This window comes from Nerophis lumbriciformis, linkage group LG05 (assembly GCF_033978685.3).
Source record: "Nerophis lumbriciformis linkage group LG05, RoL_Nlum_v2.1, whole genome shotgun sequence".
In the NCBI taxonomy this organism is placed as follows: Eukaryota; Metazoa; Chordata; class Actinopteri; order Syngnathiformes; family Syngnathidae; genus Nerophis; species Nerophis lumbriciformis.
This window is the reverse complement of record NC_084552.2, coordinates 22844465-22871814: the sequence shown is the minus strand read 5'-3', so window position 1 is coordinate 22871814 and position 27350 is coordinate 22844465. Positions and strand designations below refer to the sequence as shown.

The window sequence follows — 27350 nt, the reverse complement described above, 5'->3', positions numbered from 1 at the left end:
TTAGGCCTGTCCTGTGTTGGGCTTTCAAAAGGCACGATGTGCTTCTTCGTGTCATTTGGCCACAAGATGACACTGTTGGCTTACATTTCCCACTGACCTTTTGCAAACAAACAGCTGCTTATGCTTTGATTGATTTCTAATGAAGTGGTTCACCCAATAGCAACATGGGCAACCTTACTTTTTAAAAGAGAAAATACATGAAATTATTTTTTTTATTTTAAAAACCTTCACTTTTGTTATTGAAAAAGTGCAGACAAATGACCAATTACACAACGACAAAACATTGTGTTGTACATCATTGATCATAAATCTGGTTTTACTTTCACCATCTAAAGACTCGTAGGCAGATTGTTGTCCGCACTTCCGACATGAATGTTAGGAGAGTGTCTGTGTGGTTGTGTGATGCTACGCTACCTACTTATTAGCTGCGCCTGCTTTTTCCAAGCCCGCAAGGTCAAAGTGTTACAACACTGCAGTGTGATGGGGAAGCCAGTACTGGACTGAGGCACATTTTCATCATCATAGCCACAGTCATAAAGACCAAACATTTACACTAGCAAAACATTCATACCTGTGCATCTGTCCAGTGTCCTGCTCAGAGTACACCGCCACTGTTCGAATCCCGAGCTCAGTGCACGCTCTGAACACACGGATAGCAATCTCACCTGGACGAGGACAAGAATTGCATTGATTTTAACAAAGACTCTTTACCTTGTGATGACTTTCTTTAGGCTTCTGGTTGCACAAGTGTCCTCAAAGTTAGGGGTAATAGCACCCCCCTATGGCAATGACATGTACACAAAGACCTGCAAATGTGTTTATGTGTCAGCAGATACTAGTTTTATAATTGTCTTTATTGTATGGAAGTGAAAATGCAAGAATTAAAAGATAAGCGGTAAAAGTTATTTTGCTTGAAGAAGTGAAATCTGGCCTGATATGATCTAGTCTGTGTGTCTATTCATCACACCACACACACACACACACGCACTCTTGTATTTGTTACATTCTTGAGACCTCTGAAAAATGCCTACCTCTTTAGGACCACCCTTTCTAGATATATAAAGATTTGTATTTACAACATTCATAATATATACATCCTATGCACATATAAAAATGCTTGTTGTGAAAATTGAGTTGGGATTTCACAAGAAAAAGGTCACAATTTCACAAGAAAAACTTAGAATTTTGGCAGTATTATAATAACAGTCGTGGTTTTACTCAACACCAGTCAAAATTTTCAAAGAAAAACTGAACATCTGTGCAATATTATGATAAAAGTTGGAATTTTACTCAATAAGTCACAATTTTACAAGAAAAACTGAACATCTGTGCATTATGATAAAAGTTGGAATTTTACTCAACAACAGTCACAATTTTACAAGAAAAAAACTTAACATTTTGGCAATTTTATGAAAAGAATCGTAATTTTACTTGACAAGTCATAATTTTATATGAAAAATAAAAAATGTTGGCAATATGTTAATCGGAATTTTACTTGGCAAAATTATGACAAAAGTCGTAATTTTACCCAAAAAATGTTATTTTACAAGAACAACAAAAAATATGGCAATATTTTGATACAAATCTGAATTTTATATGACAAATGTCGCCATTTTGCATTAAAAAGTAATAATTTTACAAAAAAAAGTTGACAAATTGTGAGAAAGACTGATTTTAGTTCATTTATTCATTTTGTTTGTAATTGTTCTTTAATCTTCATTATTTACTTCAACTTATTACAGCATGTCATTGAATACATATTTATTTTTTTATTTTTTTATTAATTTTGACCAAAGGGGGCGCATTTCAATTTCTTACACACACTTGTTATTTCATATGTTGACCAGAGGGGGAGCACTTTTAAAACTGACACACAGTCAATTTGAAAAAAATTTCACCACCATTTTTTGTTTTTTGTAATGTGCTTAAGGCCGATGACAAATGAGTCACAGACCACAGATGGCCCCTGTGCCGCACTTTGGGCAACCCAGCTGTAGAAGCTTAGCTGTTAATGGCCACTATAGTCTTAGTACCGCAGTGTATTTGTTCATCCAATGGTCACATATGGGACACGGGTTGTCGTAAAATCAGCTGTTCACCTGGCGGGTTTTTTCGGGGATGAATAGGGAAGTCCTTCTTTAGCTGCAGTCTTATTTTATTACATATTGATGCCTTTGCACCTGTCAATGTTTACTTTTGTATGCACATTAAATCAACAAAAAATCCTAACTTTGGAGCAATGTTCACGGACTCTAGTATTTGGCTCTCTATTAGATGCAATGGATTTCCGTATTGGGACCATGATTTCGGTCCTAACTTGTTCACCGGTCCTCATATGGAAGGTACTTTTCCTTCTTGATGTCTTAAGAAGAGTAAAAATACAAGAACACGCACACACACACACGCATGCACACACATGCACTGCAGTGTGGTGAATGTCATCTAATGCGGTGAGGATATCACGTCGCTGACAAAACGTCTTACTCTGTATAGGTGTGTGTGTGTGTGTGTAGGTGTGTGTGTGTGTGCGTGTGTATTTGTTTGCATGTGCGTGTATGGCAGGGACCAAGAGTCATCTGAATCGCAATGACAAATTAAAGCAGTTTAATGGACGGACTGACAAGAATCTATGAACGCATGCAGGCACATTTGCATTTGCAGGAGATCAATACATGACAATATTAGCTAAAATAAAATAAGGGATGTTGAGCTTTACCAACTTAGGCAAAATATATTTAAATCTGACTATTTCTAATTGGCTCATTTGTTTTGGGAGGATAATAATATAAAACATGAGAACCAATAATTAAAATGCAAAGAGCCCTATGCTTATTTAATAGCATAACTGATTGCCAGTAATATCCCAAACTCATTCAGCACATTTTATGCCCAAGCATAGAAGTGTAAAACACTAATACGCGTTAAAACTTAACAGGGCTTTCGGCAATAACAGTAATAGACTGCACTTTTGTCTTTAGAGGCGTTCTATGAGGGTAAAAAGAAGGAAAAAAAAGTGTCGCCGCCCATACAGAATGTGTGCTTAAAAATCAATAAAGACCAAAGCAAATTGGTAAATATGATTTTGGAAGGCATTGCAGTCATATTCTATCTTTCACTATAAATACACATGAAAGCCTCATCAATTAAAAGGATTTCAACGGTATTACAGACGACAGTATGAGCTTGCAAAGACGTGGCAGGAAGACAAGTCGTACCTCTGTTCGCCACCATCACTTTCTTGATTGGTCGATACTCGCTCTGCGTTGTCAAATAGGCAGTGCGGGACAGAAGGCATGCCCTCCTCACCGCCAGCAGGCTGAGGCCGCCTCGAACCGCGGCGTACTTGAGCATCCTGTGTGATGACAAACATTGTAGTTTTTAGGGCATAAACAATATGCTAAATGTACAATACAGCAACAGAAGCTCCATTTAAAACAAAGCAAAGTAAAATGTGAATGATCTACGATTCTAGATGAACGGCAATCATAGAGGATCACAATGAGGCTAATTATGTGCTTCAAGTTGATTGAGTTAGAGTAAAATGTCCAGAAATGTAAAAACATCCATTAAAGCGCTGTAATAGCCAGTTATCTATATAATCAACTGAAACTCACATTAGGCACAACATCTCATTCTAGATCGAATGACAATATATTTTTTTAATTGGCAGGTATTGATTCCACAACGTCAATTATTGTAGGTGTAGTTTGCAACAAACAGTGTAATGCATCATTATGAGAGCTGTTTCTTATTGACACACTACAACTAAAGTAGATAATTAATTGTGCTGGTGAATTACAAAACCCAAAACCAGTGAAGTTGGCACGTTGTGTAAATCGTAAATAAAAACATTATACAATGATTTGAAAATCCTTTTCAACCTATTTTCAATTGAATATACTGCAAAGACAAGATATTTCACGTTCAAACTGAGAAACGTATGTATTTTTTGCAAATATTAGCTCATTTAGAATTTGATGCCTGCAACATGTTTCAAAAAAGCTGGCACAAGTGGCAAAAAAGACTGAAAAAAGTTGAGGAATGCTCATCAGACACTTATTTGGAACATCCCACAGGTGAACAGGCTAATTGGGAACAGGTGGGTGCCATGATTGGGTATAAAAGCAGCTTCCATGAAATGCTCAGTCATTCACAAACAAGGATGGGGCGAGGGTCACCACTTTGTGAACAAATGCGTGAACAAATTGTCGAACAGTTTAAGAACAACATTTCTCAAAGAGCTATTGCAAGGAATTTAGGGATTTCACCATTTACAGTCCGTAATATCATCAAAAGGTTCAGAGAATCTGGAGAAATCACTGCACGTAACATTGAATGCCCGTGACCACAAAACCACTGTCAGTAACTACAGTTGGTCGCTACATCTGTAAGTGCAAGTTAAAACTGTACAATGCAAAGCGAAAGCCATTCATCAACAACACCCAGAAACGCCGCCGCCTTCTCTGGGCCCGAGCTCATCCAAGATGGACTGATGAAAAGTGGAAAAGTGTTCTGTGGTCTGACGAGTCCACATTTCAAATTGTTTTTGGGAACTGTGTCCTCCGGATCAAAGAGGAAAAGAACCATCCGAACTGTTATAGGCGCAAAGTTGAAAAGCCAGCATCTGTGATGGTATGGGGGTGTATTAGTGCCCAAGGCATGGGTAACTTACACATATGCGAAGGCACCATAAATGCTAAAAGGTACATACAGGTTTTAGAGCAACATATGTTGCTATCCAAGCAAATTCTTTTTCATGGACGCCCCTGCTTATTTCAGCAAAACAATGCCAAGTCACATTCTGCACGTGTTACAACAGCGTGGCTTCGTAGTAAAAGAGTGCGGGTACTAGACTGGCCTACCAGAAGTCCAGACATGTATCCCATTGAAAATATGTGGCGCATTTTGAAATACCACAACGGAGACCCCAGACTGTTGAACAGCTTAAGCTGTACATCAAGCAAGAATGGAAAATAATTCCACCTGAAAAGCTTCAAAAATTGGTCTCCTCAGTTCCCAAACGTTTACTGAGTGTTGTTAAAAGGAAAGGCCATGTAACACAGTGGTAAAAATGCCCCTGTGCCAACTTTGTTGCAATGTGTTGCTGCCATTAAATTTTAAGTTAATGATTTGCAAAAAAAAATTAAGTTTCTCAGTCTGAACATTAAATATCTTGTCTTTGCAGTCTATTCAATTTAATATAAGTTGAAAAGGATTTGCAAATCATTGTATTCTGTTTTTATTTACAATTTACACAACGTGCCAACTTCACTGGTTTTGGATCAAAATACCACTACTAGTGAAAGAGCATCGTTTTGTAAGCAATCAGCAAGTCTAACAGAGGAAGAGAAAGGTGTGTCCGATCAAAAGTCTGATTTACCTTTCCCTGAAAATAGGAATGTAACGATGTGAGAAGTTCATATCAGTTATTGTGACTAGGGATGATGTTTGATAAGAAATTATCGAGTTCGAGCCCATTATCGAATCCTCTTATCGAACCGATTCCTTATCGATTCTCTTATCAAATCCAGATAGGTTGTTGTATATGGGAAAAAAAACACAATATTTGGTTTAACAAAAGCTCACTTTTATAAGAAAAAAATAAAATAAAATAAATAAATAAATATTGACTGTTACCCCACTAAAAAAAAAAAATTACTGTTGTTACCCAAAGTATATTAAGTAGGATTTTTCAGAAAAATAAATATATACAGTAACACAAAAACAACCTGTCTCTGTGATCACTATCGGTGAATAGCCATGCCTTGAGGCGTTTTTTCCAGTCCATTATTTTTGCTGCTTGTGTGACATAGACGTAGCTCAGTCTAATGACTGAGCTACGTCATTTCCTGTGATGTCCCACAGGGCATTTCTTGTGGGACGGGATTCGTTCCCAGGGATTCGAATAAAGAACCAACTCTTTTTCTTTACTATAGTGGCCTCGATAACGGGAACCGGTTCTCAAAAAGGGATTTGAGTCCATGGAATCTGTTCTTTTCTTATCGAAAGGGTTCTTTTCTTATCGAACAACCGAGAGAAACAGTTTCGAACATCATCCCTAATTGTGACCAAAAATGATCACAGTTATTATTATTGCGGTATTGACGTGTTCAAAAAGTACATATAAACACACTAAAATCTTTAGATTTTTTATAACTAAAATAAATAGACCCACTGTTAGAAAGCCCACTATTTTACACATGATGTGTTTCTTATACTTTGCTGACGGTCTTTGAACGCACCCTAAAACACCTCTGTGTCATATTCCCCCGAGTAAACTGTATATCGATTCCTCTGTTCTAAGAGAGCACATTTTGTAGATTCAATGTGCACAATTGAAAGCTTAGTTAGTCAGACAGAAATGTGTTTATACAAGTTTAGATTGGGATATGTTGTTTGTTAATTGGGATAGATGTTAAACTTGCTTGTATTTATGTTAACATTGAAGCTAGCGCTAGTCCGTCCGTGAGTTAATATGCCGTTATCAATCATTGCTTTACGATCATTTTATTTTGAAACGGTTATACTAATTAGGGATGTCCGATAATGGCTTTTTGCCGATATCCGATATTCCCCAACTCTTTAATTACTGATACCGATATCAACCGATACCAATATCAACCGATATACACAGTCGTGGAATTAACACATTATTATACCTAATTTGGACAACCAGGTATGGTGAAGATAAGGTACTTATTTTAAAAATGAATAAAATAAAATAAGATAAATAAATTAAAAACATTTTCTTGAATAAAAAACAAAGTAAAACAATATAAAAACAGTTAGATAGAAACTAGTAATTAATGAAAATGAGTCAAATTAACTGTTAAAGGTTAGTACTATTAGTGGACCAGCAGCACGCACAATCATGTGTGCTTACGGACTGTATCCCTTGCAGACTGTATTGATATATATTGATATATAATGTAGGAACCAGAATATTAATAACAGAAAGAAACAACCCTTTTGTGTGAATGAGTGGGAGGTTTTTTGGGTTGGTGCACTAATTGTAAGTGTATCCTGTGTTTTTTATGTTGATTTAATAAAAAAATAAATAAATAAATAAAAATAAAAATAAAAATCGATACCGATCATTTCCGATATTACATTTTAACGCATTTATTTATTTATTAGCATCTTTAATACTAATTGTTGAGAGCTTTACCGCGGTTGTCAATAATTCTGTTTATCGTAACATACCTACCTGGAAAGTAACAATATTGAGGCAAAAATGGTCTTTTCTGACACTAACATCACTTTAAACAATTATAACAATGTAGGCATGGGGCCTTCCATCCATTAATTTTCTACCGCTTGTCCTTTTCGGGGTACGGGGAAACTGGAGCCTATCCCACCTGTATGAACTCAATCATTTTGCTGACATGGATACTGCCATGTATATGTGTGATTGTTTATTCCGTCTCTCACTTCCATACAGTGTGAAAGAAACTTGAACTGAGTGAAATCTCTGGTCGAGCATCCACTATCTGTATCTTCGGGTGGAGGCGAGGACGTTAGCTTACACACACAGGATGCAACCCAGAGAAGCACGGTAAGGCAACAAAAATTAAGAGACAAAAAGCTGATTGCAAAGCCAAATGTACACGGTGGGAATATTTCGGCTTCAAACCGAATGAGAAAAGTTAGATCCAGCCAGTATTCCCAATTTGTTGGAAAACAGTGACGTGCAGTCACTAGAGGCAGGGCCTCACCTGCCATCATGGAAAGAAAAAAAATGTAAAATGAAAACATTTTTATTAAATTGTTATATGTATCCAGTGATTATACTATAAAGTTATTTTCCATTTAACTTCACCAGTTTTAGATTATTTGTATTTAAAATCGCTGAATTTTTCAACAACTGTATGTGTGTAACGTATTTCTTGTGCTGAGCGATCATAAAACGGCTGCAAAAGGCGCACTGGCTGAGGCTCGCAGTAATCCCGCCTCCTGCACCCCCGCCGTAGAATGCAACCCCTGACGGGAGTGTTATATCAACTAAAGCCCACACTTAAACTTTCCACGTGCAAGATTGAATCTATTTAAAAAGGTTATTTCATAAGAAGCCAAAAAGTGCAAAAACAATAATGTTCGTGTTGGAGGAGTTGTGAATGACTGCAGGGCCACAACATTAGGTACACCTGCAGACTGCAGGTGTACCTAATTCACAACTCCTAAAACACGAACATTATTGTTTGTGCACTTTTTGGCTTCTTATTAAATAACTTTTGTAACCTATTTTTATGGGCTTTCCTCTTTGTGATGTTAAATTTCCTGTTATGCGCTGTTATACAGTATATGCCTTGAACTCTTATTTTGAAGGCGCTAAGAGCGGAAGTGATGACACAGTGGAGCGGAGGTTTTTGAAAGAAAGTAAATAAAGTGGTCCTTGTGTAAACTGGAGCCTCGGTGTTTGTTGTTTTGTAGTTTCATACAGTATAGGCGACATTTATAAACCCTCGGTTACACTTTTTTAAATAGATTCAATCTTGCACGTGGAAAGTTTAAGTGAGGGCTTTAGTTGATATAACACTCCCGTCAGGGGTGCATTAATCCAGCACAACAGCGGCGCATGGACTTCATTTATAGGTAAAGGTAAGATCATAATAACGTTTTTTTAATTAAATGTGCTTTTTTGTGTGCTACAGTTTGTATGTGTAAAGTTAAAGTTAAGTTAAAGTACCAATGATTGTCACACACACACTAGGTGTAATGAAATTTGTGCTCTGCATTTGACCCATCCCCTTGATCACCCCCTGGGAGGTGAGGGGAGCAGTGGGCAGCAGCGGCGCCGCGCGCGGGAATCATTTTTGGTGATTTAACCCACAATTCCAACCCTTGATGCTGAGTGCCAAGCAGGGAAGAATGCTGGTATGAGCTTTTAAACATAACCCGTTAACTGCTGCCAATCAAATGGTGAATAAGATACTCTTTAGGGTTCATATGTTTGTAAATCTGACTGTGATGAAGTCAGTGCCTCACCAGCCATGAACCTCACCGCACGTCACTGTTGGAAAAAGTTTGGCAACAAAAAAGAACAAACAGTTTTTCCACCTGGGGGAAAACTACACTGCAGGATATTTAATATTTAATGAAGTGAACATAACAAAGACTAAGTCAATTTTAGTTTGTTTACTTTTCAAGATAACTTTAAGTTAATGACCTTCCAATGGTAGAAAAATACCAATAAGAAATAGACGTTTATCGCATTTAAAAAAGGTTTTTTTTGCATCACTATTATTTATTATTATAATTGATAAATTACTGCTTAATTTAGTCCCAAATCATTGACATTTATTTATTACGTTTATTGGCAATAATATTTGGGACAGTATATTGTCTAGCAACATGTATTATTGGCCCAGGCCTAACAGAATGACTAACCCACTATGTGGTGTTTTATAGCCATATTTAGTACCAAAAAATACCACATCCTATAAAACACAAACATACATTGTGCCAAAGGACTGTAGGTGCTTCTGTCGCAGTCGATAACATTTCTTAAAAGCTTCATTGGTGATGGTACAGGAGTATAAAATAAATGACTCGACAGATGACATGACACTGATGGTCCGTTGCTGCCCCCCTGGGGTCCAAAGCAGCATACCATCCACTAGTGCTAATAGCTGGACACAACTGTGTTTCCTTTGCTAGACATTACAGACCATTCAGTGTGTTAGGACTAAGGTCTAACTGATTAACTGGTTAAGAGGTGTGTCAAGACACTGTATGTGTTTAATCATCGGCATACAACTACAAAGTTTTAGCCGAATCAAGAAAGAATTGATTCCAAAAACAAAGGCCACTCGGCCACATAAGAACATGGACACAACAAAAGAAGACACAGTGGTGAGTTGGAGATATCAAACAGTTAGCTGAAGTATCAACATGGCTTCAAATTAACCAAATTATAACAACAGTCTCAATATGTTTCTCTTTGAAGAAACAATCATTACATAAAATCCCGGTCAACATTAATCAAAATGAAATAGAGCAGGTAAAGGAATTGAAATATCTGGGTGTTATTTTGGACCCTAAGCTAAAAATGGTTGGCCATATGATAAAAATGACTAAGACCATGAAAATAAATATAAATTGTTTCAGGCTGATTAGACCGTATCTGTTCAGGTTGCACAAGTTTACATGCATGCAGTGATTTAATTCGTCTGGGTCTCGAGAGGCCATGAAATGTGTAGTGAAGCCTCGGTTGTCATTATATAAACAAACACTGAAGAGATTTGACCAAAAAAATAATGAAGAATCATCACTGCTGTATTACCCAAAGATAAAACATGATGAGTTTAGATCATTTTATAAATTTTTCATATCTAAAAGCTATTTTTAAGGGTCTTAATGGATTAGCCCTTGATGTGATGTGTAAAGAAATACAAAGACACAGTAGTGAAGGTGCGGACCCGAGCTGTGGAGTGAAAAGGTGCCGGACGCCTCTGGGTCAGTCTGCGTTCTCAGTGAAAGCCTCACATCTGTGGAACTCTTTGCCACTGGAGTTAAAGGCTTACTGAAATGCGATTTTCTTATTTAAACGGGGATAGCAGGTCCATTCTATGTGTCATACTTGATCATTTCGCGATATTGCCATATTTTTGCTGAAAGGATTTAGTAGAGAACATCGACGATAAAGTTCGCAACTTTTGGTCGCTGATAAAAAAAGCCTTGCCTCTACCGGAAGTAGCAGACGAGAAGCGTGACATCACAAGTTGTGGAGCTCCTCACATCCGCACATTGTTTACAATCATGGCCACCAGCACCGAGAGCGATTCGGACCGAGAAAGCGACGATTTCCCCATTAATTTGAGCGAGGATGAAAGATTCGTGGATGAGGAAAGTGAGAGTGAAGGACTAGAGGGCAGTGGGAGTGATTCAGATAGGGAAGATGCTGTGAGAGGCGGGTGGGACCTGATATTCAGCTGGGAATGACTAAAACAGTAAATAAACACAAGACATATATATACTCTATTAGCCACAACACAACCAGGCTTATATTTAATATGCCACAAATTAATCCCGCATAACAAACACCTCCCCCCTCCCGTCCATATAAGCCGCCAATACAACTCAAACACCTGCACAGCACACTCAATCCCACAGCCCAAAGTACCGTTCACCTCCCCAAAGTTCATACAGCACATATATTTCCCCAAAGTCCCCAAAGTTACGTACGTGAGACTTTTTGAGACATTTATTAGTAGGTTGCACAGTGAAGTACATATTACGTACAATTGACCACTAAATGGTAACACCCGAATAAGTTTTTCAACTTGTTTAAGTCGGGGTCCACTTAAATTGATTCATGATACAGATATATACTATCATCATAATACAGTCATCACACAAGATAATCATCAGGTTGTATACATTGAATTATTTACGTGACATGCACATAGCAGCACGCACGTACGGGCAAGCGATCAAATGTTTGGAAGCGTACTCACGGTACCGTGTCTGCACCGTGTCTTTCGGGAATGTAAACAATGAAACACCGGCCGTGTTTGTGTTGCTAAAGTCGGCCACAATACACCGCTTCCCTCCTACAGCTTTCTTCTTTGCTGTCTCCTTTGTTCATTGAACAAAAATTGCAAAAGATTCACCAACACAGATGTCCAGAATACTGTGGAATTTTGCGATGAAACAGACGACTTAGTAGCTGGCCATCATGCTGTCTCAAAATGTCCTCCACAATCCGCAACGTCACGCGCTGACGTCATCATACAGAGACGTTTTCAGCAGGATATGTCACGCGAAATTTAAAATTGCACTTTAGTAAACTAACCCGGCCGTATTGGCATGTGTTGCAATGTTAAGATTTCATCATTGATATATAAACTATCAGACTGCGTGGTCGGTAGTAGTGGGTTTCAGTAGGCCTTTAAAGTCACAGTCGGACATTAATCTTTTCTCCACAAAACTGAAGAAGTGGCTTAAGGAGAATCATAATAGTGAGCACTAGAACTGGATGTATTATGGACAAATGGGGCCAATTATTTTTTTATGTATTTTTATTTTGTACTTGTCTTAATCCTTTTGTACGTGTTTTTCACCATTCTTTAAAAGCCTAAAACCAGGGACGAGGGTTGCAAATTAGCCTGTGGCTAGAAGTCTTATGTACTTTGACATCGGTTACCTATGGGTAGCAATGTTTAATTGTACTGTCCCTGTCTAATAAAGCAACAAAAAGTAGCAGACAGTAGAGCAAATATAAGTTAAATATTAGCTATTTTCTGCTTTGACCTCAATTTTCTAAAAAAAAAAAAAAATCTGGCCAGAGTATTAGTTGCTGCATACTCCTTAACATCTTTCCACTTCCTACCGCTTGTCCCTTTCGGGGTCGCGGGCCAACGCAGACAAACATTCACACTCACACATGCTAGCATCTATTGGGGTAATTTAGTGTTTAGTTTAGTCTTTATTTGAAGGGACAATGCACAGAAACATTATAGATATGTTCAGATATGTTCTGCGCCAGATTATAGCTAAATAGCTCGTTTCCATCTGCAGTCCCTGGCTACCTAAATTAAAGAGATACAAAAAACATGCAATACAATTATAACAATAAAATTATATTATAGCATGTAATCAAATTCAGAAAAGTCATAAAATGCCCTTTCGTTGACACATACTTATACATTACAACCAATCAGCAAACTACTACAAATGTACACCTAAGTAATACATTCACTCACGGGAAATAAATGCATAACAAGTTGTCATGAATATCACAACAAAGCCAGCATCGATACAATAATGTGTCCTGTGGTGTGACATAATGTAAAATTTTAAGGCAAGGGCAAATCATTTTTAAAATTCAGAAGGGGGTGCTAGAGACTCAATGATAAAATGTTGCGTTCAAGACCCATCCATCCATTTTCTACCGCTTGTCCCTTTCGGGGTGACGGGGGGTGCTGGAGCCCATCCCAGCTGCACTTGGGCGACAGGCGGGGTACACCCTGGACAAGTCGCCACCTCATCGCAGGGCCAACACAGATAGACAACATCCACACCCACGTTCACAAACAAGGTGTTTCCACCAATTTAGTGTTGCCAATCAACCTATCCCCAGGTGCATGTCTTTGGAGGTGGGAGGAAGCCGGAGTACCCGGAGGGAACCCACGCAGTCACGGGGAGAACATGCAAACTCCCCACAAAGATCCCGAACCCAGAGCCCCCGTTACCACCGTGCTGCCGCGTGTTCGAGGTCCGTAAAATATAAAAACTTCTGCTGGACCAGAATCACTTTGTTGAGTTTTAATGCTGATTAAGGGACTCAATAATGCGATCAAAGTGGGAGAATACATTTAAAAAGTTTAAAGTTAATGTATCATTGATTGTCACACACACACTAGGTGTGGTGAGATTATCCTCTACATTTTACCCATCACCCTCACCCCCTGGGAGGTGAGGGGAGCAGTGAGCAGCAGCGGTGGCTGCGCCCAGGAATCATTTTGGTGATTTAACCCCCAATTCCAACCCCTGATGCTGAGTGCCAAGCAAGGGGGGTAATGGGTCCCGTTTTACAGTCTTTGGTATGACTCACGACCTACCAATCTCAGGGCGGACACACTAACCCAGTGGTTCTTAACCTTGTTGGAGGTACCGAACCCCACCAGTTTCATATGTGCATTCACCGAACCCTTCTTTAGTGAAAAATAAAATGTTTTTTTTTTTCAAATTCAAGACAAAGTTATATGTTTTTGGTAACACTTTAGTATGGAGAACATATTCTAAGTATCAAAGACTCAATTTAGAGTTATTTGGACACTAGGGGAACATATTCTAAGTATCAAAGACTCAATTTAGAGTTATTTGGACACTAGGGGAACATATTCTAAGTAACAAAGACTTCATTTAGAGTTATTTGGACATTAGGGGAACATATTCTAAGAAACAAAGACTTAATTTAGAGTTATTTGGACACTAGGGGAACATATTCTAAGTAACAAAGACTCAAATTAGAGTTATTTGGACACTAGGGGAACATATTCTAAGTAACAAGGACTTAATTTAGAGTTATTTGGACACCAGGGGAACATATTCTAAGTAACAAAGACTCAATTTAGAGTTATTTGGACACTAGGGGAACATATTCTAAGTATCAAAGACTCAATTTAGAGTTATTTGGACACGAGGGGAACATATTCTAAGTAACAAAGACTTAATTTAGAGTTATTTGGACACTAGGGGAACATATTCTAAGTAACAAAGACTTAATTTAGAGTTATTCGGACACTAGGGGAACATATTCTAAGTAACAAAGACTTAATTTAGAGTTATTTGGACACCAGGGGAACATATTCTAAGTAACAAAGACTTAATTTAGAGTTATTTGGACACTAGGGGAACATATTCTAAGTAACAAGGACTTAATTTAGAGTTATTTGGACACCAGGGGAACATATTCTAAGTAACAAAGACTCAATTTAGAGTTATTTGGACACTAGGGGAACATATTCTAAGTATCAAGACTCAATTTAGAGTTATTTGGACACGAGGGAACATATTCTAAGTAACAAAGACTTAATTTAGAGTTATTTGGACACTCGCATAACATATTCTAAGTAACAAAGACTTAATTTAGAGTTATTTGGACACTCGGGGAACATATTCTAAGTAACAAAGACTTAATTTAGAGTTATTTGGACACTAGGGGAACATATTCTAAGTAACAAAGACTCAATTTAGATTTATTTGGACACTAGGGGAACATATTCTAAGTAACAAAGACTTAATTTAGAGTTATTTGGACACGAGGGGAACATATTCTAAGTAACAAAGACTTAATTTAGAGTTATTTGGACACTAGGGGAACATATTCTAAGTAACAAAGACTTAATTTAGAGTTATTTGGACACTAGGGGAACATATTCTAAGTAACAAAGACTTAATTTAGAGTTATTTGGACACTAGGGGAACATATTCTAAGTAACAAAGACTTAATTTAGAGTTATTTGGACACTAGGGGAACATATTCTAAGTAACAAATACTCAATTTAGAGTTATTCGGACACTAGGGGAACATATTCTAAGTAACAAAGACTTAATTTAGAGTTATTCGGACACTAGGGGAACATATTCTAAGTAACAAAGACTTAATTTAGAGTTATTTGGACACTCGGGTAACATATTCTAAGTAACAAAGACTTAATTTAGAGTTATTTGGACACTCGGGGAACATATTCTAAGTAACAAATACTTAATTTAGAGTTATTTGAACACTAGGGGAACATATTCGAAATAATAAAAACTTAATTTAGAGTTATTTGGTTAGGGTTAGGGTTAGGGTTATAATAAGGCCATGCCAAATAAGGCATTAATAAGTACTTAATAATGACTAGTTAAGAGCCAATATGTTACTAATTCACATGTTAATAAGCAACTAATTAATGGTGAATATGCTCCCCATACTAAAGTGTTACCATGTTTTTTTACTGGTGCATAAAATGAACCGTGCATGAACATCACCTTGTTCAAACAACAAAATCAACACAGTGCATAAACTCACAACAAATTACACACCTGCAAATCAGTCAGCTGTTGCCGTATCCGTAATACGCCGATAAGGGAGAAGTTTGTATTTACACGATGAGTCGGGTGTGTCTTGACCTCCGCCGAACCCCTAGGGTTCGATCGAACCCAGGTTAAGAACCACTGCTCTAACCACTAGGCCACTGAGCAAAAGGCAAAAAACTAAGCAATGTATTAATAAGACCTTTGTAGCTTTTTGCTGCTCAAGCCCTGAATAATGAATTCAAGCGTGTGAGCATGGTCAGAGTACACCTATAAAAATACATCAAAGCACTAGGTACGTGCTGGGGGATACCCAGCCAGCAAGATGGTAAGTGAAGCTGCAGTCGCTTATCAAAAATGCTCTTTGATCACAAAAAAATGTGAAACATGTGGGACAGTGCAGCCCTGCAGCAGAGATCATCTTTCTAACCTGCAATGATGCTCAGTCATGACGTTCCACTCCAGGAAGCAGCATGACTTGCACTGCAGAATGCAACCGGGGACTCCTCTTCTGGGAGGCACTACTTTTGTCCGTAAAAAAGTTACACAAGAGTGAAGTGAAGTGAATTATAATTATATAGCGCTTTTCTCTAGTGACTCAAAGCACTTTTTACATAGTGAAAACTAGGGATGTCCTACTCAGTGGCCTAGTGGTTAGAGTGTCCGCCCTGAGATCGGTAGGTTGTGAGTTCAAACCCCGGCCGAGTCATACCAAAGACTATAAAAAAAAATGGGACCCATTACCTCCCTGCTTGGCACTCAGCATCAAGGGTTGGAATTGGGGGTTAAATCACCAAAATGATTCCCGGGCGCGGCCACCGCTGCTGCCCACTGCTCCCCTCACCTCCCAGGGGGTGATCAAGGGTGATGGGTCAAATGCAGAGAATAATCTCGCCACACCTAGTGTGTGTGTGACAATCATTGGTACTTTAACTTTTAACTTTAATGGCTTTTTGCCGATATCCGATATTCCGATATTGTCCAACTCTTTAATTACCGATACCGATATCAACCGATATATACAGTCGTGGAATTAACACATTATAATGCCTAATTTGGACAACCAGTTATGGTGAAGATAAGGTACTTTTTTAAAAATGTTATAAAATAAGATAAATAAATTAAAAACATTTTCTTGAATAAAAAAGAAAGTAAAACAGTATAAAAACAGTTACATAGAAACTAGTAATTAATGAAAATGAGTAAAATTAACTGTTAAAGGTTAGTACTATTAGTGGACCAGCAGCACGCACAATCATGTGTGCTTACGGACTGTATCCCTTGCAGACTGTATTGATATATAATGTAGGAACCAGAATATTAATAACAGAAAGAAACAACCCTTTTGTGCGAATGAGTGTGAATGAGTGTAAATGGGGGAGGGAGGTTTTTTGGGTTGGTGCACTAATTGTAAGTGTATCTTGTGTTTTTTATGTTGATTTAATAAAAGAAAAAAGAAAACAAAACGAAAGAAAAAAAACGATACCGATAATAAAAAAAACGATACCGATAATTTCCTTTGTTACATTTTAACGCATTTATCGGCCGATAAATGCGTCTCTAGTGAAAACCAATATCTAAGTTACATTTAAACCAGTGTGGGTGGCACTGGGAGCAGGTGGGTAAAGTGTCTTGCCCAAGGACACAACGGCAGTGACTAGGACGGCGGAAGCGGGGCTCGAACCTGGTACCCTCAAGTTGCTGGCACGTCCACTCTACCAACCAAGTGCGGGGAATGCTTGTAAACAACAACAGCCTTGGCAAAAAAAAACAGTATAATTATGTTGTATTGTGCTAACACAATAAAGGTCTTGCAAACTTCACCAAAAAGACACATTTTCTGGAAATTGAGTCCAAGTCCCTCAAATTGTCCATTCTTTTCTTAAGGAAACGCACAAAGTGGCTCTGCCGTGTGGCGCCTAACGAGGCACTGCAGGCTGGATGAAACAAGTCAATATATTTGAATTTTCTTTCCACTTAAGTGTGAAATACAATATTGTTATCTTGAAGGGCACACACTGCACATCAAAACAAACACACAGGGTAGATATACACTGCAGTTAGACCACATAAAAGGCACTACTTGGAGGCAAGGAGCAGTTCTTTCGTACCCACTCTCCAGTCGGTCTTTGTGTCCGTGAATGTGAGGTTTTATTAGCAGCACTTTGTAGTCCAAACCATACAGCGGCGAACCCCATTATTCGCCCTCTTAAAAAGTATTTATTTACACGTCGGCAGCAAACCGAAACGTACTGCTGCACAACGCGACACCCACACATGAACGTGATTATAGCAAGAAAAGCTCAAGTGGAATGTCAATTTGTATGCCAGATGCACTCTCTGACGTTTGCCTGCGCATAACATGCATCAAAATGAAATTAAAGGCCTACTGAAATTATTATTTTTTTTATTTAAACGGGGATAGCAGATCCATTCTATGTGTCATACTTACATCATTTCGCGATATTGCCATTTAGTAGATTTAGTAGAGAACATCGACGATAAAGTTGGCAACTTTTGGTCGCTGATAAAAAAAAGTCTTGCCTGTACCGGAAGTAGCGTGACGTCACAAGTTGAAAGTCTCCTCACATTTCCCCATTGTTTACACCAGCAGCGAGAGCGATTCGGACTGAGAAAGCGACGATTACCCCATTAATTTGAGCCAGGATGAAAGATTCGTGGATGAAAAACGTGAGAGTGAAGGACTAGAGTGCAGTGCAGGACGTATCTTTTTTCGCTCTGACTGTAACTTAGGTACAAGAGCTCATTGGATTCCACACTCTCTCCTTTTTCTATTGTGGATCACGGATTTGTATTTTAAACCACCTCGGATACTATATTCTCTTGACAATGAGAGTCGAGAACGCGAAATGGACATTCACAGTGACTTTTATCTCCACGACAATACATCGGCGAAGCACTTTAGCTACGGAGCTAACGTGATAGCATCGTGCTTAAATGCAGATAGAAACAAAAGAAATAAGCCCCTGACTGGAAGGATAGACAGAAAATCAACAATACTACCAAACCCTGGACCTGTAACTACACGGTTAATGCTGTACCGCCTGACGAAGCCTAGCAATGCTGTTGCTAACGACGCCATTGAAGCTAACTTAGCTACGGGACCTCGATAGAGTTATACTAATAACATTAGCTCTCCACCTACGCCAACTCTCATCTGCTCATCAACACCGAAGCTCACCTGCGTTCCAGCGATCGACGGAGCGACAGAGGACTTCACCCGATCATCGATGCGGTCGGCGGCTAGCGTCGGATAGCGCGTCTGCTATCCAAGTCAAAGTCCTCCTGGTCGTGTTGCTGTAGCCAGACGCTAATACACCGATCGCACCTCCAGGTTTGTTCTTTGCAGTCTCCATTGTTCATTAAACAAATTGCAAAAGATTCACCAACACAGATGTCCAGAATACTGTGGAATTTTGCGATGAAAAAAGATGATTTAAGCTGGCGACCGACCTATTCCAAAATGTCTGATTCAACTACTGACGTCACGCGCATATGTCATCATACCTAGACGATTTCAACCGGAAGTTTCCAGGGAAATTTAAAATTGCACTTTATAAGTTAACCCGGCCGTATTGGCATGTGTTGCAATGTTAAGATTTCATCATTGATATATAAACTATCAGACTGCGTGGTCGGTAGTAGTGGGTTTCTGTAGGCCTTTAACCTATATATGTAAAGGCATTTCACAATAGGTCCATCCATCCATCCATCCATTTTCTACCGCTTATTCCCTTTTGGGGTCTCGGGGGGCGCTGGAGCCTATCTCAGCTACAATCGGGCGGAAGGCGGGGTACACCCTGGACAAGTCGCCACCTCATCGCAGGGCCAACACAGATAGACAGACAACATTCACACTCACATCCACACACTAGGGCCAATTTAGTGTTGCCAATCAACCTATCCCCAGGTGCATGTCTTTGGACACAATAGGTCATCAAATATATTTGCATTTTTTCGGTGCTAACTGCATGACCCTGTGCGTGTGTGTGTGTGTGTGTGTGTGTGTGTGTGTGTGTGTGTGTGTGTGTGTGTGTGTGTGTGTGTGTGTGTGTGTGTGTGTGCCCATGCCTGTGTTTGAGTTGAAAAAGATCATTTGCGGTTCACATATTAACCTCAGCTGGATCAAAGTTCTGTTTCGACACACAAGTGACATTGAGACACACAAACATACAAACCCCGTTTCGATATGAGTTGGGAAATTGTGTTATATGTAAATATAAACGGAATACAATGATTTGCAAATCCTTTTCAACCCATATTCAATTGAATGCACTACAAAGATATTTGATGTTCAAACTCATAAACTTTTTTTTTTTTTTGCAAATAATAATTAACTTAGAATTTCATGGCTGCAACAGGTGCCAGAGTAGTTGGGAAAGGGCATGTTCACCACTGTGTTACATGGCCTTTCCTTTTAACAACACTCAGTAAACGTTTGGGAACAGAGGAGACACATTTTTTAAGCTTCTCAGGTGGAATTCTTTCCCATTCTTGCTTGATGTACAGCTTAAGTTGTTCAACAGTCCGGGGGTCTCCGTTGTGATATTTTAGGCTTCATAATGCGCCACACATTTTCAATGGGAGACAGGTCTGGACTACAGGCAGGCCAGTCTAGTACCCGCACTCTTTTACTATGAAGCCACGTTGATGTAACACGTCGCTTGGCATTGTCTTGCTGAAATAAGCAGGGGCGTCTATGGTAACGTTGCTCGGATGGCAACATATGTTGCTCCAAAACCTGTATGTACCTTTCAGCATTAATGGCGCCTTCACAGATGTGTAAGTTACCCATGTCTTGGGCACTAATACACCCCCATACCATCACAGATGCTGGCTTTTCAACTTTGTGCCTATAACAATCCGGATGGTTCTTTTCCTCTTTGGTCCTGAGCACACGACGTCCACAGTTTCCAAAAACAATTTGAAATGTGGACTCGTCAGACCACAGAACACTTTTACACTTTGTATCAGTCCATCTTAGATGAGCTCAGGCCCAGCGAAGCCGACGGCGTTTCTGGGTGTTGTTGATAAACGGTTTTCGCCTTGCATAGGCAAGTTTTAACTTGCACTTACAGATGTAACGACCAACTGTAGTTACTGACAGTGGGTTTCTGAAGTGTTCCTGAGCCCGTGGTGATACCCTTTACACACTGATGTCGCTTGTTGATGCAGTACAGCCTGAGGGATCGAAGGTCACGGGCTTAGCTGCTTACGTGCAGTGATTTCTCCAGATTCTCTGAACCCTTTGATGATATTACGGACCGTAGATGGTGAAATCCCTAAATTCCTTGCAATAGCTGGTTGAGAAACGTTTTTCTTAAACTGTTCAACAATTTGCTCACGCATTTGTTGACAAAGTGGTGACCCTCGCCCCATTCTTGTTTGTGAATGACAGAGCATTTCATGGAATCTACTTTTATACCCAATAATGGCACCCACCTGTTCCCAATTTGCCTGTTTACCTGTAGGATGTTCCAAATAAGTGTTTGATGAGCATTCCTCAACTTTATCAGTATTTATTGCCACCTTTCCCAACTTCTTTGTCACGTGTTGCTGGCATCAAATTCTAAAGTTAATGATTATTTGCAAAAAAAAAATGTTTATCAGTTTGAACATCAAATATGTTGTCTTTGTAGCATATTCAACTGAATATGGGTTGAAAAGGATTTGCAAATCATTGTATTCCGTTTATATTTACATCTAACACAATTTCCCAACTCATATGGAAACGGGGTTTGTACATTTTTGTTGCGTAGCCTAGTTCAGTGTTTTTCAACATTTTCTGAGCAGAGGCACATTTTTTCAATGAAAAAATCCAGAGGCACACCACCAGCAGAAAACATAAAAAAATGAAACTCAGCAGCCGATACTGACAGTAAAAAGTCGTTCTCGTAATTGTTGGATATGAATTCAAACGGTGACCAAGCATGCATCACCATAGCTCTTGTCATCACATCCCACCTCCCTGGATTGTAAATAATCAAATGTATATACTTGTTCTTATGCTTTCTGAGCTCACTATGTCCACTACTTGCTGTACATATCCTACCAAGTTAGACCTACACTGTTTCAATGTCCATTTCTCAGATGATATAATTGTTGATGACTGAAGTGCTGATATCAACCAAACCTAACCCCCCCCCCCCCCCCCCTCCACATCCCAGCCCCCGGATTGTAAATAATGTGAATAATTCAATGTATATACTCTGATGATTAACTTGTGTGATGACTGTATTATGCTGATAGTATATATTTGTACCATGAATTGATTAACGTGGACCCCGACTTAAACAAGTTGAAAAACTTATTCGGGTGTTACCATTTAGTGGTCAATTGTACGGAATATGTACTGTACTGTGCAATCTACTAATAAAAGTCTCAATCAATCAATCAAAGGTGTACTGTCACGACCTGTCACATCTCGCCGTGACTTATTTTGAGGTTTTTGGTGTGAGATCTCCTTTGTGTAGTGTTTTAGTTCTTGTCTTGCACTCCTATTTTGGTGTTGATTGTCACGTTATGTACGGATGTACTTTGTGGATGCCGTCTGCTCCATATGCTTTAAGTCTTTGCTGTCATCCAGCATTCTGTTTTTGTTTACTTTGCAGTCAGTTCAGTTTTAGTTTAGTTTTGCATAGCCATCCCTAAGCTTCAATGTCTTTTGTTTATTTTTGGTTTAAGCATTAGATACCTTCTTACCTGTACACTGCCTCCCGCTGTCGTCTGCATATTGTGATCACGACAAACCATGTTCCCGACATCTACAAAGCAATTAACTACCTGCTGCCACCTACTGATATGGAAGAGTATTACACGGTTACTCTGCCGAGCTCTAACCAGCACAGACACTCAACAACGGCACATTTGCGGATTATAATTACTGGTTTGCAAAAAATATTTTTAACTCAAATAGGTGAAATTACATAATCTCCCACAGCACACCAGACTGTATTTCACGGCAAGTGTGCCGCGGCACAGTGGTTGAAAAACACTGGCCTAGTTGATAGATAATGAAACCAGTCAGACTGAGAACTGGTATTTTTTGGTACTGGTTCCTAATTGGGTCGGTACAGGAGGACCATTAAGATTCTGGATGTCGGTGTATTTTTTTTATCCGGGTGATTATTGTATTTATGACACGCTGTCACATTCACTTGAGCTGCCGCTGCTATGCATTACAAACCAGCTTGGAATAATAACAAATAAGGAAGCAACACCACACAAAAGTTTGTAGGACAACAATGTTTCCTTTTCAAAGTCACGCAAGCTAATAAGTTAGTTAGTTTGAGGTGAACGCGCTTTACTCACGACCGCCGCTACCGCGCTTCATCGTAGCAATACAGTAATCCATACGCAAATATTAATCCACTCAAAAAAGTGAAAAATGTAAGTAATATAATCCACAAAGTGGTTTTGAAGCACTATAGAATCCGCTGACAGGTCTCTCTCTCGTCGTCTTCTGACATCACTCCATGTTTGCGTGGCATCAAACGTGTTTCAGTCCGTTCTGTCTTTTGACTCTACAAACTGGACGATGGAGCACTACATTTCTTTTGATTTATATGGTACAAACTAGGGTTGAACGATATACCGGTACTAATAAAGTACCATGGGACTAATGAATTTAAAGAAAAGGTACTATACTGCCTTTAAATATACCAGTACTTTTATTTTTTTTATGTGTGCAACATAAACACCAATAATTCCTATTGCTACAAAATGCATACCCACTTAAGGTATTATATGATTGTTATATAATTTCAGGGTTACTCTCCGGTTGCCAAGATACCTGTGGCGGTGAATAGGGGCGTGGTCATCATGACATCATCGTATAAGTTGCATTATCTTCTATGATGCATATATTTTGTTTAAAAAGGCTAAAAAAATAAAAGGTATACATACATTAAAATAAATTGCTATTAATTAGTATTAACAGATCAATGTTTTGACATAATTTTTTTTGTTCTATTTTTCAGTTGTTGCTGTTTATTGTACAATGTACTTTTCTGATAATGTTTCCAGTGTCTAGAGACTTTTACTTTATTAAAAGCAAATCGAACAAATCTTGCATTTATTTCTGGTCTGTACTTATGTTTAGAGCAGTGTTTTTCAACCACTGTGTGCCGTGAGATATTGTCTTGTGTGCCGTGGGAAATTATGCAACTTCACCTAATTGGTCCAAAAAATATTATTTGCAAATCAATAATTATAATAATGTGCCGTTGTCTAAGTGCCTGTGCTGTGTAGAGCTTGACAGGGTAACCATGTAATACTCCATATCAGTATGTGGCAGCAGGTAGTTCATTGCTTTGTAGAAGTCGGAACGCGTCGAGGATGGTTTGTCGTGATCCCAATATGCAGAGCACAGTGGGAGACAGCGTGCAGGTAAACAGGTATGTAACGCTTAAACCAAAAATGAACAAAAGGCAAGTCCCGCTCGGAAAAGGCACTGAAAAATAGCGATGGCTATGCAAAACAAAAGTAAAACTGAACTGGCTACAAAGTAAACAAAAACAGAATGCTGGATGACAGCAAAGACTTACAGCGTGTGGCGCAAAGATGGCGTCCACAAAGTACATCCGAACCTGACATGACAATCAACAATGTCCCCACAAAGAAGGATAGCGTAGGCACAACTTAAATAGTCTTGATTGCGAAAACAAAGCAGGTGCGGGCAATAGTGCTCAAAGGAAGGTGTGAAGCTGCTACAGGAGAACACCAACAAAACAGCGCAAGACAAACTAAAGCACTGCACACAAGAAACAACAACAAACTCAAAATAAGGCACGACAACCTGGTGGAGTTTAGTTTGTTAACCTTTTCTGCTGGTGGTGTGCCTCCGAATTGTTTTTTATGAAAAAAATGTGTCTTGGCTCAAAAAAGGTTGAAAAACACGGGCTTAGAGACTCTACTTCTGTCGTCCAAGTACCTGACTAACAGAGAACCTTACTGACGTCACACTTGCTTTGCGCTGCTGCGAGTTTTCTCTCCTTAATAGCCGCCATTATGCTCTTAATATTTGCACATATCATATTTTGAAGATGTATATCTCCGATATATTAACGTAAGTCTACATCGTTGACATGTTGCCTCTGCTGCAGACAGTCCCATTGGTGGGGGGTTGGTGGTAGCAGGGGTGTATTTTGTAGCGTCCCGGAAGAGTTAGTGCTGCAAAGGATTCTAGGTATTTGTTCTGTTGTGTTTATGTTGTGTTACGGTGCGGTTGTTCTCCCGAAATGTGTTTGTCATTCTTGTTTGGTGTGGATTCACAGTGTGGCATATATTTGTTTTGGTCTGAACGATGTTAGAATGGATGAAAAGCGGACGTGACGATAGCTCGTAGAGTACGTTAAAGGCAGTGCATTTAAGGCACGCCCCCAAGACTGTGGTCCGGGTGGACGAGATATAATGACTGATGAACACCTTTGTTTGATAATGAGGGTTGCCTCAGCTCAAAGCATGAGCCCCGACATTAATGAACTAGCATCCAAGAAAAGATGGCAGGTATCTGGCTTGGGCACATCAGATTAGATCAGTGTGTTGCAAACTGAGCAGTTTAAAGGGGAACATTATCACCAGACCTATGTAAGCGTCAATATATACCTTGATGTTGCAGAAAAAAGACCATATATTTTTTTAACCGATTTCCGAACTCTAAATGGGTGAATTTTGGCGAATTAAACGCCTTTCTAATATTCGCTCTCGGAGCGATGACATCACAACGTGACGTCACATCGGGAAGCAATCCGCCATTTTCTCAAACACCGAGTCAAATCAGCTCTGTTATTTTCCGTTTTTTCGACTGTTTTCCGTACCTTGGAGACATCATGCCTCGTCGGTGTGTTGTCGGAGGGTGTAACAACACGAACAGGGACGGATTCAAGTTGCACCAGTGGCCCAAAGATGCGAAAGTGGCAAGAAATTGGACGTTTGTTCCGCACACTTTACCGACGAAAGCTATGCTACGACAGAGATGGCAAGAATGTGTGGATATCCTGCGACACTCAAAGCAGATGCATTTCCAACGATAAAGTCAAAGAAATCTGCCGCCAGACCCCCATTGAATTTGCCAGAGTGTGTGAGCAATTCAGGGACAAAGGACCTCGGTAGCACGGCAAGCAATGGCGGCAGTTTGTTCCCGCAGATAAGCGAGCTAAACCCCCCTGGATGTCTTGGCTCACACCGTCCCGAAGATGATCAAGAGAAGAATATCGACCCTAGCTTCCCTGGCCTGCTGACATGAGGGTATGTCTACAGAATATATTAATTGATGAAAATTGGGCTGTCTGTGTTGTTGCCAAATGTATTTCATATGCTGTAAACCTAGTTCATAGTTGTTAGTTTCCTTTAATGCCAAACAAACACATACCAATCGTTGGTTAGAAGGCGATCGCCGAATTCGTCCTCGCTTTCTCCCGTGTCGCTGGCTGTCGTGTCGTTTTCGTCGTTTTCGTCGGTTTCGCTTGCATACGGTTCAAACCGATATGGCTCAATAGCTTCAGTTTCTTCTTCAATTTCGTTTTCGCTACCTGCCTCCACACTACAACCATCCGTTTCAATACATGCGTAATCTGTTGAATCGCTTAAGCCGCTGAAATCCGAGTCTGAATCCGAGCTAATGTCGCTATAGCTTGCTGTTCTTTCCGCCATGTTTGTTTGTGTTGGCTTCACTATGTGACATCACAGGAAAATGGACGGGTGTTTATAACGATGGTTAAAATCAGGCACTTTGAAGCTTTTTTTTAGGGATATTGTGTGATGGGTAAAATTTTGAAAAAAACTTCGAAAAATATAATAAGACACTGGAAACTGATTTTTAATGGTTTTAACCATTCTGAAATTGTGATAATGTTTCCCTTTAAAGTCCAGAATGGTTGTTTTATTCATTGTTATTTTATTTTCAAATTTATTAGCCTGGGGAAAAAGTTAATGTTGATATTTACCTCAGAAGGCTGCAAATAGAAAAGAGGCATCCAATTTTTATTTAAATTGTGTTTGATATGCTATTGATATTTTTTCATTATTATAATTATTATTATTTGAAACTCGAATTTGCATGTCACAATAAAGTTATATAAGCCTTGCTTGTTCAATATTCAATGCAAAACTTATTAATAGGTTAATGTGTTCGACCTTGGCCCGCGGCTTTGTTCAGTAAAATTTTGGCCCACTCTGTATTTGAGTTTGACACCCCTGCAATAAAACAAACAACTGAAGGGAATAAACAGGGAGGGTTGATTAGAATCAGCTGTGGGCAGAAACACAAAACATAAGTGGTCACTACATTAGAGACAACAGGAAAAAACTCAAAAACAATGATAGCATTGTATTTGTATTGCCTCATGAACACTACATACAGTATATTTGTATTGGATTTCAATCAACAACAACAACAGCAGCACGGTGTCTTTTCCGCTTCTTTTTCCAGTAACAGCACGGCGGATAACACTTTTTGCGCTCGCTATCTTGGCACCATCGACAACTGCTACCAGGCTGTTATCTCTAGACTGAAAAGGAAAAAGCGGAGATGACGTAGGTGCGTCGAGACGTTCACCGTGCATCGGCTAAACACGACAGTGACACCAGGTGGACTTAAAATATATTCCACATCCCCAAACACATATTACTTATTTTCTTACCAATTCTTAATTTGTTTGTTTTCATCCTATTTTGTGATTAAAATAAATAAAAAAATAAAGACAGTAGGATTTTTTTTTTTTTTAACAAAGCTTTTCTTGTAAAATACCTGATGCGGCCCAGTCTCACTTAGGCCCCTTCTACACTAAGGTTATCCAGGCTAT

At 39.1% G+C, this 27350-nt stretch overlaps 1 protein-coding gene across 1 annotated transcript in view; it reads right to left on the bottom strand.

The window, feature by feature from the left end:
- LOC133606772 (pyruvate carboxylase, mitochondrial-like) overlaps positions 1-27350 on the bottom strand; it is an 828781-nt gene that overhangs the window by 740639 nt on the left and 60792 nt on the right. Inside the window, exons 2-3 of the mRNA XM_061961089.2 lie at positions 3216-3352; positions 572-665 (exon numbers count right to left, since the gene is read on the bottom strand). Coding sequence (XP_061817073.1) covers positions 572-665; positions 3216-3352 — 231 coding nt within the window. The remainder of the gene's footprint in view (positions 1-571; positions 666-3215; positions 3353-27350) is intronic.